This window comes from Corvus kubaryi, unplaced genomic scaffold (assembly GCF_017639235.1).
Source record: "Corvus kubaryi isolate FWS band 111438036 unplaced genomic scaffold, C.kubaryi_AGA036_p1.0 37397, whole genome shotgun sequence".
Taxonomy (NCBI): Eukaryota; Metazoa; Chordata; class Aves; order Passeriformes; family Corvidae; genus Corvus; species Corvus kubaryi.
The window spans coordinates 16,761,921-16,774,995 of NW_024581136.1; the positions used below are offsets into that span (position 1 = coordinate 16,761,921).

Consider the following 13,075-nt stretch of genomic DNA (forward strand, 5'->3'; position numbering starts at 1 on the left):
TTAGCAATTTAGACTCTGAAGCAATATAAATTGGTTTAAAATTCAGATCATCTTTTCATTAATCTCCATATATCAGAGACAAAAAATAGCTGTAGCTACACAAAAAAAAGCTCATTGTGTGAAAATTGCTAACCCTACACAGGGATCAATAATTTAGTAATTTAATCCCTTGGAATAGTACTTCCAAGTAGCTGAAAAAACATGAGCTGTAACACTGTTTTTAATTATTTATTATTTATTTTTAAATTTATTATGAGCACTGTAACCATAGCTTAGCAGAGCAACTCAAAAAAGGGGGAAAGGTCAGAGATAACGCAAGGAGAGGAGAAAAGAGGAAAAAAGGTGGGAGAAAACAGTACTTGAACATGAACTACCACAATTCATTCCATCAAGGAATGACTGCAGATTCCTGTGCTCCCTAGGCTGGTTCTTTGGGTTGTTGGTTTGCATTTCATTGCAGTCAAACTGAGCTGTGTGCTGTCTGCCCCGTCCCCAAAGCCGCACTCACCGGTACGAGGTTTCGGGCAGCAAACCCTCGATGATGTGACTCGTCACGTTCCCCACGGGAATGCTGACGTCCCCCAGGTCGATGTTGTAGGATGTGATCTCAGCCCCATTACTGCTTGGCTCTTCCCAGCTCAGTACAAGACACACAGAGGGTGAGGGCTGGCAGGCACCCACGTGCTCATCCTCCAGCACGGACAGGATGGAGACGGCATCAGGCACGGACGCGGGGATTCTGCAGGTCACCAGCTCGCTGTAGGGTCCAGCTCCAGCCTGGTTAATGGCCTGGGTGTGAAAACAAAAAATATTTACCTATGTTCTCCTTCACGTGTGTGTCAGGTTCATAATGATGGACTGTGCAGCCTGGAAGAGCCGCATGAATTCTTCAGAGGATATGCACTGCTGGCTTCCTCTCTAAAGCATGACTCATACCTCTGCTCTCCTAGGGAGTTAGTATCTTCCTTTGTCACTCAGAAATGTCTCTGAAAAACTGGAGAATATTTCTCTTTTCCCTAACAGATATTTAATAACCTTTCTATCAGTGGCAAACTTTGATTAGTAAGGGAAGATGGCACAGTCATGCTGCCAGCGACAGGTGACATAATGTTGGCTCAGCAAACTGGCTACCCAAATTACTGAGCTACCCAGTACAAAGTGCCCAGTATACTGCAGGGTGCCCCATCAGATGCTTTATGCAAGCAAAATATCCCTAAAGATAGGGGATATTTGGCTTGTTAAAAACTACCCTGGTTCCTAATTTGGAAAATGGATAACTAATTTCATGCTAAAAAGCTTCTGATATAAGAATATAAGAACTCTTCAGGGCATTAAGCCGATGACTCACATTCCCCCAGAACCACAGAATCAAAGTTGGAAAACTCGTAACCCATTACCACACCACAAAGCTCAGTACCTCCCACAGAAGAGGAGAGCAACAATTTATCAAGCTTCCAATCCTAACTGGTAGATCCTGAATCCCAGCAGAAACCACGTTTGAAAACCTGGCCCATTTCTGCTCAATAATTAGGGGCTGTTGTCTTTGCAAGCCCAGCACGGCACAGTTGTACAGGCCTGGGGTTTTATCAGCTGATACTCAGCCAGTGGCAAAAGCTGTACCCACTGCACTGGAATTGCCTAGGGAATGACTGATGTCACCTCCTCAGGATTATTATACACTCAATCACAGAACCATGCAGGCTGGAAGGGGATTCATCTAGCCTGACCTGACACTCCAACCAGGGTCAGACAATGCAGACCAGGTTGCTCAAGCTTTTTTTCCAGTTGGGTCCTGAAAAATTCCAGGTATGTAAATCGCACAGCCCCTCGGACCACTGTTAGATCTTTAACTGCCTGCACAGCCATTGATCATATTTTTCTTTTTATCTCATCTGATCATCCCTATTTCAACCTGGAGCCTGGAGCAACCCTGGATGCAGTATTCCAGGTTCTCAGGAATGGCATGTAATGGGCAATACCACCTTCCCTGGACCTGCTGGCTGGGCTCCTCCTGACACAGCCCCGCATCTTGCCAGCACACAAAGTATGGGGAGAGCTTATAGAACATGGTACAGGACAAACTACAAGAGTCCAGAAAGTACAGGCCTCCAGAAACAGCTTTGATACTGCCCAGCACCCTCCAGATTTCCTTTACACTCAGAAAAGTTAGCCCAGAGTCTCCCATCAGATTACAATTAATTCAAAAATCCATGTTGCCAGCAGGACTCTGACGGCAACGATAGGACACACCAAACAATTGTTTGATTTCTAATCTATGCTTAACTGCAGTGAATAACTAATTTCTGCTCTGCATAATACAACCACAAAGCCATGTTCTGTTTTTCCAGGAGGTGTTTTGTTCAATTGAAGAAAGAGATAATAAAGTTAGATTTGTCAGCCTTTAAAAAGCCCTTCAAAACAAATCCTGCTCTGGGGAAATCTTCTATTTAGTGCAGCGCTCCTGGAGCTGTTAGAAGTGAGCCTTGTTTTGTGCTCTACCAATGATATGATTTGTCTTGCCTCTAAACCACTGTTTGGCAATTTGTACCTTGCTTCAAGCAATTTACTGTCAGTGGTGTTTTTTAACTGCTTTATTGGACAATCTCATCACTGTAACTGATGGGGCTTTGCTGCCTAGCTGCTTTCCCCTGCCACCCCCAAATGACAGAATATTTCCCTTTGCAGAAGCCACTGTTGTTTTCAGGAATATTCATTACAAGAAAAAAGTTGAGCAATAGTGAAGACACTTGTCTGCCCTGCAGTTAGATATGCCTGATTCCTCAGATCCTTCTTTTATTGAGTTACTGTAGATTTAGATAGCAATACTGCGCGTTTATTAGGAGGCTGAATAAATGTGGTTTGGGGAATCTTTGTTTTTAAAAAGGAAAAGACTCTTCTGTTAAAGCTGGTAACAGATAAAATAAACTAAAATTTCTGATGCTATTTCACTTTCTTTCTTTGTCTGTTTTATCTACTTTGTGGGGAGTTTTTTGTGTAATTGTTTGAAGATTCCAGTATCTCTTGTAAGAAATTCTTTTTCATATAACACAGAGGATCAGATCAAGAAGATGAAGCTCTCTAGAAAGTAATACCTGAGTCACTCACAGGCTTCAATAAAATGTCTCATTGCTGTTGTGCCTTTCCTGTAACTGCTGCCTATGGATTAAATTATACTGGCTGCGTTAAAAACGGAGTGGATTTGTGCAACATTTTTGTGGCAGGCAGTTTGAAATAAGCACCCACTGGAAATCAAAGATGGCATACAGCTGGCTGTTTCCATTTTTAACATGAAATTTTCCTTGGGCTCCCCGCAGCAGCGGTCTCACAGTCTCCTCTCTTGCCAGCAGATGCTGAATGCTCTCCCTCTTGCAGAACAAGAGGCACTTTCTGGCTCACATCTCCCAGCCACTCACACATTCCCTCTTCTCCTTCCCCCACAGTGCTAGAGCAAGGTACAGACCAGCTCTGGCCAAGACACAAAATACATTTGAGTGCACTTGGAGCTGCTGGGGCCTGAGCTCTTGGGCTGCTGGCCAGCTCCTCAAAACCTTCTTCCCAAAAAATAAAAAAAAAGTCAATATCCTGTTAAAAAAAAAAATATAAGAAGGAAACACTCGACAGAAGCATGTTGTCCTTGATCAAAGAAATTACCCTGGGTGGTCCACATGTTACCAGCTGGGTGGGTATTTGGGTTGGATTAGTGGTGGTATTCTGTCTTCACATACAAATATATCTTGTGGAAGAGTATCTTGGGTAAAATATTTTTACTTCACTCCCAGTTGCTTTACCTTCCATTTATTTATCAGTAGATGAAGGATGAAATGTCCTGTATTTTTACTTTCATACAGATATACAAAATATACTTTAACAGCTACTTTTTACTGAAAATAGGAGAGAAAGAGATCAAAGAAAAATAAATCATATAGAGACTCTATATGAGATCAAATCTCACAAATCTAGGAGACAAAATGCCAGAGATGAGAACTCACTTTCTGGCAGGTACTATCTCCTATACAGACAGGAACCTACTCAGCTGCTTTGCCTTACTTGATAAATTAAACAGATGCTGGAATTCATTATTCAAGCCAGGGAAATCTTCAATATCCAGTTGGGAGGTAGATATTATTTAATCACCTTACCACGAAAAAAATGAATGCTTTTTTAAAAATTTTTTAAACCATTACCATTCTGTTTTGGTGTCAGAGGGGAAGGTGGCTGTTACAAGCATTAGCCACAGAAAGTAACAAAACACGAAAGCAATTTTTAAGTAACACATCAGTCTGCATTGCTTAAAATACATGTGCATTCCTCCTGCCTTGGAGAGCACATAACTTCAGAGGGGATAATGATAAAAATAAGAACAGGAGTGGAAGGGAACTCTGTTTGGATCTCAGGGGGCAGTGCACGCAGCCCTGCCGTACCTGTAGCCTGCAGCAGTAATGCGCCGCTGCCGCCAAGTCACCCATTTCAAAGCAGGTTTCTGTGCCACTATATGCAAGCTGTAGAGAGTCCTCCTCTTCTCCCCACTCTAATCTGTATTCAGAGATGTCAGCACCAGAACATTCAGGACTCTGCAATACAAATATTTATGTGGTTCAGTTCAGAAATGAGCACTTCAGATTGCTGTGTTTCACCAGGGAAGGAATAAAGTACATGGGAAAAAAACCCCAACAACCACCCTTATTTCTAAATTAATACACCATTACTGCTGCAAATGGAAATGTACTGAGTTAATGTTCCCTAAGAGGTTACTGAAACAGGACAATTCTCCACAAAAATTACCTGATTGAAATTCAGAGAAAAGAGTGAGCGTACGCAGCTACTCTGCTTTCCATCAGGACACTCAGGAATAAATTGTCTCTCCACTGGCTTGGCAGAAGCTCAACCATGGAGAACATAAAAAAGACATCAGTCTAGTGCAGCTAGATCAAAACACAGCTCCGGAAGCACTGGCCTTTCGAGCCTGAAGCAGTCACTCGTATTAAGAAAAGAACCACCTCAAGGGAGGAGCTGGCCTGAGGTTCTCTGTGGAAGTCACCATCAGTCCCGGAATGGGACCTGGGAGTGTGGATCCTGGCACATTCACATCCACAGTGAGATTCCCATGGGATCACAAAATCATCACATGGTTTGGGTTGAAAGGGACCTTCGAAATCACCTCATTCCACCCCCTGCCATGGGCAGGGACACCTTCATCAGACCAGGCTGCTCTAAGCCCTGTCCAACCTGGCCTTGAACACTTCCATGGATGGGGCAGCCACACCTTCTCTGGGCAACCTGTTTTGGTGTCTCACCACCTTCACAATACAGAATTTCTGCCCAATATCTAATCTAAACCTGTCCTCTTCCACATATTCCCAGCAATCCCTTTATTTAAGGGAACACAAAATGAATGCCAGAATGTGCTGGAGGATGAGCCAATACAGGCAAAACAGCACGGTTCCCAACCCAAAATATTCAGTGTTTTTAGCAGAACTACCTAGAGCTGTACTGTGTGGCCTGAAGCAGCTCAGGGAAGCTCTGCCTGCAGAAGTGTGGCCCACAGGGACTTGGTGATTATGACAGGCAAGGTGTAATTTCCAGTGCAAGGATCCAGAGCCCTGCTGCACACCACAGCGACCACCCTGCACAGGGCACAGGGGCTTCTCTGGCTGCCTCAGAGCTTCCAGCTGTTTGAGTAGGAACATTCAGAGTTCCTAAGGCAGATTTTAGAACAATGTGTAAAAAAAAAAAAAAAAAAAGCATCACAGTAGGCACCACAGCATGCTCTCTAGCCAGATTCCACAGTGCTTCACTGTTTTTCCTTCTTATTCATATCAGCCAAAAAATGACACTCTTTAAGAAAACATAACCACTGCAAACCACAGCTTCATTTTTAGCTAGAATAAACAAATATAAATCCTCCAAATAAATAGAGAGCCTACCAGAACCACTGCTGCATCCCTTCATGGCTGGGGAGAGAAAATCCCTGACCATTAAAAGGTAGCATCTGAAAGTTCAGTGCAATTTCTAGTTGCAAAAATGACTAATACCCCCAAACTGTACCAAGTACACGTGTCTGTTATAAAATTAAATGCAGGTTACGTTTGTATCTAGATATGTTGTTAGCACAATCCATTTATTTGAGTATCTTGTGAATGCCAGTGACTTCTCAACAGGGGCATTGTTTTGGGGAGGAGCCCAATAGAAGCAGGGCAGGAATGGCTGCTAGATTCTCATTTTAAGTCTGTGGCAGAACTACAGCCCCACTGAACCACACCACAGTGTTATTTATGGCAACATCCTTTCTTTTCTGCCTTAATTACACAACATTTTTTTTTTTAATGGCACCAATCATCCCCACAGCACTTCAGCTAGCACTTATCTTGAGCCCAATGCCCAAGATGCCAGAGAACAGAGGAGGAATGCACACAAACTGAAATAAAAGTATGTATCTGGGGAAGAGACAAACAATTTTTGAGGGGGAAAAAGCCCTGCATTGTAAGCACTTATGGGGAGTTAATTTCATATCAGAGACTCCAGTTCCAGCCAAAATCAAATATTTGTCTTCATAATTCCAATTCAGAACATGCTGATGTGCTCAAAGCTTGCAGAGCACTCCTATCATCTGATGTCAGTGCAGGAGGTCTTGTGTCTGAATCCTAGTCTGGAAGACTCATGACCAACTTTATGCAATTCTTCAGAGCAAAGTAGAGAAGATGATTTTTCTACAACACAGTAGTTTCTACGAAGAGCTTCCTTGCATTAAAAGATAGTTCCAGACCAGTAAACAGCTCTCAAGCTCGCTTTTCAGTTCTGTGGTGACCATACTGGTTTGGATAAGCAAGGTGGAATTAAACACCTTGGGCACCTGACTCACCTCCCAGCTCACCAGGACTCGTGTGTCTGACAGGAAGGACAGGGAAGGTGCTCTGCACTGGCCTGGTGGCCCTGCTGCTGTGGTGACCTCTGTCGCCTCCGAATACGGCCCGTACTAGAGGGGAACAAGGTGGTTATTATTATTATTATTATTATTATTATACAGGTGTACATCCATCTCAAAGCCCTCAAGGGCTTTTCAAGAACAGCACATGAACTTTTTTCAGCGCACTGAACTTTCTCCAAGACAGGTTGGGCTTCCAACACCCAGCACCAAACACCAGAGCTCAGGATGAGACCACACAAACGACTGCGAGCTGAAGTGTGAGGTGAGCTCAGGAACAAGCTGAGAGCATGTACATCCTTTGTGCATCCTCCTGTGTGGCAGCAAGAGCCCACAAAAGCAGAAACCACCTCCAATTTGCCCAAAAGTGAGAATGAGCACTCAGTAACAGAGGAACAGTTTGTGTCCCTCTGCCTTACCTTAGCACAGCGTGTTCACATGTCATAATCGGCTTCTCATGGATATAAAGAGGAGCACAGCAAGAGCACAGTGCATACTGGAGTCCATATCCAGCTTCTTTTGCATAAAATGCCTGCCCAAGTTCATTGCAGAAGGACAGGACATGCTGGAGCCCCAGTCTGGTACAAGGTGCAGGGACATGCTGCACACACGCCGTGGACGCTCTGCTCCACGGGCAGCTCAGCTCAGACAACTCCTGAGCCCGTGGTAGGAGAATAATTTAAATGCATATTAGCAAAAAAAAAAAAAAAGCCAATTTTCAGGAGTCTGGGAACCTGGCTTCAGCCAGCAGTGCGAGGACAGGAGATAGCACTGAAACAGCCTTTCTGAGGCCTCCTGAGTGGAAGAGTGAAGTTTGCTCAGTACATCCCCAAGTTAATTAGAAATCGTTCTCCAGAACAAAGGAACTTCACTTGGAAGCAATTAAGAGGAGTAACACTGATACTTACTTATTTTGTAATGCAGTATTAGTGAGCCTGAAAAAAATGAGCCACTACAAAAGGCCAAACAACACAGAAATGATGAACCCCAGAAAACTTCTCTGCAGACGTGTCAGTATCTGCCATCAAAGAAAGGCCAACACTGATTGCTTTGTCTTACAAAGAATGCACGTGTCAAAAAATCTCATTTATTGACTTCTGCTGTTTTCAAGGAAGAATCTGGCAAAGGATACCCTCCCCTGTTCTGCACCTGGTAGAAAAACCCAGCCAAACCAGAACCAGTCCCCTCATTTAACAAAGGGTGGACTGGAACCAGAAATGCTTTGAAACTGTTCTGCCAAAAAAAAAAAAGGAAGCAAGGCATCATATATTCAAAGCTACCAGGCAGGCAACGTCTTTCATTCCAGCAAGCAAATTTAATCTTTCCATGTGCATTTAATTACTTTTTCACAAAAACAAAACAGTGAGTATTTTTATGACAAAAGAGATTAACAGTCTTGCATATTTTTCTAATACCCAGGTAAAGTTTTAACAGAACTTCTCCCTGTAAGCAAATAACTTTAGACCTTTGTGTTATGTTTGTCATCAAGATTTCCTGGGAAGCAACGCATCAATGCATGCAGCTTTGTTGGGACTTTATATAACACCACTGAAATGACACAAAGGGAAGCATAACCAACCCAAACCTCAGAGAAAAAGATCTTTCAGCAGATCTCCATGGACATCAAACAGAATTTCTGATGTATTTGGGAAGGTACTTCTTCCAAGGAAATAATTTAACAAAAAAGTCTCACAGACTCTATAAAGCATGTATTTTTTTGAAATTAAAACAAGAAAATCATCAGGAATGTGTTTCCCTCAAAACCTAACACCTGGGTGAAATTGCAGTTCTTGTTTTTATACACTTTAGATTTAAAACAAAAAGAAGGAAATGCCGCAGAGTGAAGATAAACAGAATCCTCCTTGCAAGCAGCTATGACTTTAAGCAGGGATTTTGCACATCTTGGAGCAGCTGATTCTGGCCAGTCAAATCGCACCAGTACCTAAAACCCCCTTTTAAAAGAGACCCAGGTCTAAAACTGCAGCTCTTCCTCCAAATTTCCTTTAAAGCATTTATCACCTGGTTTTTCTTTTGCCCATCTGCCCCTGCCCCTCCTGCTCAGCAGCACTGACAGCTCAGCCCCAGCCCCAGCGGTGCCAGGGCAGCGCACGTACCCCGCCGTCGTTCAGCGCCCGCACTCGGAACCTGTACGTGGCCCCGGGGAGGAGGCTGCTGACAGTGCACTCCAGATCAGGCCCATGGTACACCTCAGAAACAACTTCTTCAGGGGCTGTCATCTCCACACTGTACTCAGAGACAGGACAGCCGCTTTCTGACGGAGGGACATCTAAAAGAAATCATGCAATTTGTTAATAACATTATGGAGTGTGCCAGGAAGAGCCATTTTTAACTTCATATACCACAGAAATGTATATAATGTGTGTGTTTGTACAGATACACACACACAGATGTATCTCTTTCGTTGTGGGCACCTTTTTTTTGCCCATGAAAACAATGTACTTGATAATACTTGCATGTTATGTTACAAGCCAGTACCACAGAATCTAACTGCCTGGGGGGATCAGAAAAACAGTGGCCAGCAAAATGCTTCCAGGAAGCATATGGGTGAATTTTTATACTGGTGTTGGAATGTATTTGACAGTTAGAAATTTCACTTATCCAGAATTTGGCTTAACAAATGATGCCACAAAAACACTTGGATGCTGCAAGATTAACATTGTAAAGAAAACACTGTGGGAAAGTGGCACGTGCCTCATATTCTGAAAAATATGCATTTTTTGACAATTTAGTGCCATGACTGTAGTCCAACATCTTTGCAAAATAACAGGGGTCCAATAGATTATGTGTGTTATACTGTGGATCAGGATTTAAATGCCACCCAAAACCCTCAATATGTTCTAATTCAAATTTTTGAAAAGTTATGTATTAGAAGTAGCAAAACGCTTCTGCCAAGCCAATATTGCAAAGGAATAAAAAAAAAAGAATTTGAAACACACTGTGTTTTTGAAATAAGAAGATGGACATTCTAATAAAGCTGATAGCCCCGAGAAGGGCAGGTCCTCACTAAAAAAAATGGGAGCACAGTTAAAGGACAGCTGAGTTCAGAAATCCAAGACTGAGCCCCCGCAGTCGATGGGAAGCTGCACTTCAGACTTGCTCAGACTCCAGTGGACTTTGCTGTGCACTTCCCAGTGCACAGGACACAAGCAGCAGAAACAAAGGCTGAGGCAAGATGAGCAGCTGACCACCAGGAGCAAAGCATTAGAGCAGCAGGATTGCTGGCTTACCCCACTGCAGCTGCACTTCCCTGTGCCTCGGCTTGCCCAGAACTCTGGGCGGGCGGCAGTGCCCCGGCGCGACGCTCAGCGTACGGACAGGTAAACTCTCAGAGCACTGGGAGAGAACAGAGCCCAGTTACCCCACTGGCACAGTCACCACCTTCAAAGCAAGCCATGGCTACAGGGAAATTGTTTTCTACACCCACCACTTCAGGGAAATTTATATAAACAACAAAGGAGAGGAGATGCTGTCAAGCATTTGTTACTTACAAATACAAACAATAGAGCTCCTTCGTTAGCATTCTCAAAACTGGGCTCTCTATTTTAGTTTTCCTTGGTTTTAAAATTATGTCAAGGCCTAAAGTATTCAATCTTAAATGAGAAAAAAAATCAAAGCAGGAGGAATAAGAATATAGGTACTGAAGTCAATTTAACTCAAAGAAGGGAATTACAGGAATCAGGGGCTGAAAAAAGGAACCCAAACACTTAAACAATTCAGCCATATGAAAGGTAATTGTTAGAACAAACTACCTCTTTCTGCATCTCCAGTCAATACAGGGTCAAGCACATTAGAGTCTGGCCTTTTTCAAGCAAGTGGCCACACCAGATGAACACTATGGTCTTTTCTAATGTAAATATAAACAACTACAGATTGGTTTTGAGGAAACCAAATCTCACTAAATTGCAGCTTGCTGAAAAGAAAATTAGGTACACATAGAAATCTAAAATTCAGCAGCGTAAGATTAACTGCAATCAGTGTAGTTTTACTGTGCTGCAGGGAAAACATTCCCCTTCTTTAGAAAGCAGAAGTATTTTACAAAAAATAGCAGATAAATATCTGAAAAACATAAAACCAACAGCCCTTATTATTAGATAATACCCACCTGACTGTGTCCACCAGTGCTGATACAGCATGCCCGGAGTTTATACAAAGTGCCTGGTTTCAAGTGAGTACAGGTGTATTCTGTAGCTGAGCCACTATAGGCCACTTCCCACTGATTTGCTAAAAGTAAGATATACCCAAGTTTAGAGAAGTGGAAATTAACACATTTAAGAGTGTCTAGAAGAAAGGAAAATCCTCAATGTGGTTGTCCACAAGTGATGTATTTCAGGAAAATCATTAGTATTACTACCACTATGAATATTATTTCCCACTTGAAGAAAACACACAGAAAGATATGCAAATACATATACTTACAAATATAAATAAATAATTCTTATATATAACGTATAAATGTGCAAATATGTGCACACAAATATAAATTAAAATATTTCTAGATTTACCCATAAAATACTATCGTTATTAGTGAAAAGAGGATACCTAAAGAATCCACTACAAAACCTTCCCAAAATCCAACCCAAACTCACCCAGGAACTCTACAAAATATAAATCTGTTTCAATCACTTTATTAGGGGATCAATGATAATAACAATAATAGCCTAAAGAGTCAGGACTTCCTTATAGTAACCACATTGGATTGAAATGGAGACAACTTTTCCCAAGTTTACCTTCTGGACTTCCTTGCGAAATCTCCAGCAGGTACTTTAGGATTTCTGAACCACCATTATCCTGTGGAGGATCTGAAAAAATAGGACAAGAATAGGAGTGAAAGACAACAAAACAATTACCAAACTTGTTTCTGATTTCTGATGCAGCACAAACTCCTCCACATTAATTACACCAAGTTATATGCAGCAGAAGTGGGTGACAGAAGTTAGTTTTCAGCAGGAATCAGAATAAGGCTGCTGGATATTGATGATCCAAACAAAACATATGGAAAAAACACTGAAAGAGAAGCTGCATGGAGGTTTGTCCCACTGATAAAGGAAGCAGCTGGAATAAAACTTCAATGGGACATGAAATGGAGAGTGAAAAGCCTGAAGATGCACCTGAGTGCAAGCTTATCAAAAACAAAACAACATTTTTGCTTCTGAACACACAAGAGCTTCTACACACCTTTTATAGTACTGAAAAAAATTAAGCTTTCAAGCTCTCCAAACACATTCAACTTTAGACTGAGAAGCAGCATGAACAATCTAAGTTCTAACACGTATTTACACGGTTTTATCTGACTTTCTTACGAGCCCAAAAAGCTCTGCTACAGCAATCTGAACTGGCTTACCCCACTTCACACTAAAGCCATGAGATGTTACTGGCCCCTTGATCACAGGTCTGGTTGGAGGTCCTGGCCTGTCTGGGCTGGTTGTGCAGACCAACACTTCGCTGGGAGAACTCTTCCCTTCCACGTTGGAAGCAAACAGCTGAAACAGAACACAGTGACTTTGCCCTTGTTCATTGCAACTGCTTTTCTGGCAGTTCTGCATCAGACTACTTCTAGTAATTGCACAAATGCCACCAAACTGGAAAGTATGCCACATCCCAAAGTGTGTGGGGTTCTAATAACAGATATTAAGATTGTCATGGTGTTTCTTTACAAACCACAGTGATTTCTTCCCCTCTCTCCATCAGCAAGACATCATGACATGTTTAAGATAAAAACAGGGCTGGCTTTTCCTTTAAAGAAAAAGTCACTTTTTAAAATAACTGTGTTAACTTGCAGTATTTTTCTCTTAAAAGAAAAAAAAAAGAACTATAACAATAACTTTGCTATTTTTATTTTGGAGGTATTTCAAATTGCTATTTACAACTAAGTAATTCAGAGTATCAGTAATCACACAACTAAAAGTCAGAACAAAGTTGTGCCTGTAGCCAGTGACACCAGGCTACAAATTTGCTCCGATATCAACGCAGTTTTGAAAAATCCATGTTTATTTTGAAAGCAGGACTGCAAAGGAGCACTAAGGGTTCTCTTCTCTCACCAGCCACAGCAGCCTTTACAACACTAAGCTAAAAGGCATCATCTGGGAGTGACAACAAAAAACTTCCCAATTCTTTGGGTAGTTCTTCATGCAA

The 13,075-nt window shown here is 42.2% G+C and overlaps 1 protein-coding gene across 1 annotated transcript in view; it reads right to left on the minus strand.

Moving 5' to 3' along the window:
• FNDC3B (fibronectin type III domain containing 3B) overlaps nt 1–13,075 on the minus strand; it is a 186,112-nt gene that overhangs the window by 28,012 nt on the left and 145,025 nt on the right. The window contains exons 15-22 of the mRNA XM_042041887.1: nt 12,285–12,423; nt 11,671–11,742; nt 11,046–11,164; nt 10,171–10,276; nt 9,037–9,209; nt 6,860–6,973; nt 4,422–4,571; nt 509–789 (exon numbers count right to left, since the gene is read on the minus strand). Coding sequence (XP_041897821.1) covers nt 509–789; nt 4,422–4,571; nt 6,860–6,973; nt 9,037–9,209; nt 10,171–10,276; nt 11,046–11,164; nt 11,671–11,742; nt 12,285–12,423 — 1,154 coding nt within the window. The remainder of the gene's footprint in view (nt 1–508; nt 790–4,421; nt 4,572–6,859; nt 6,974–9,036; nt 9,210–10,170; nt 10,277–11,045; nt 11,165–11,670; nt 11,743–12,284; nt 12,424–13,075) is intronic.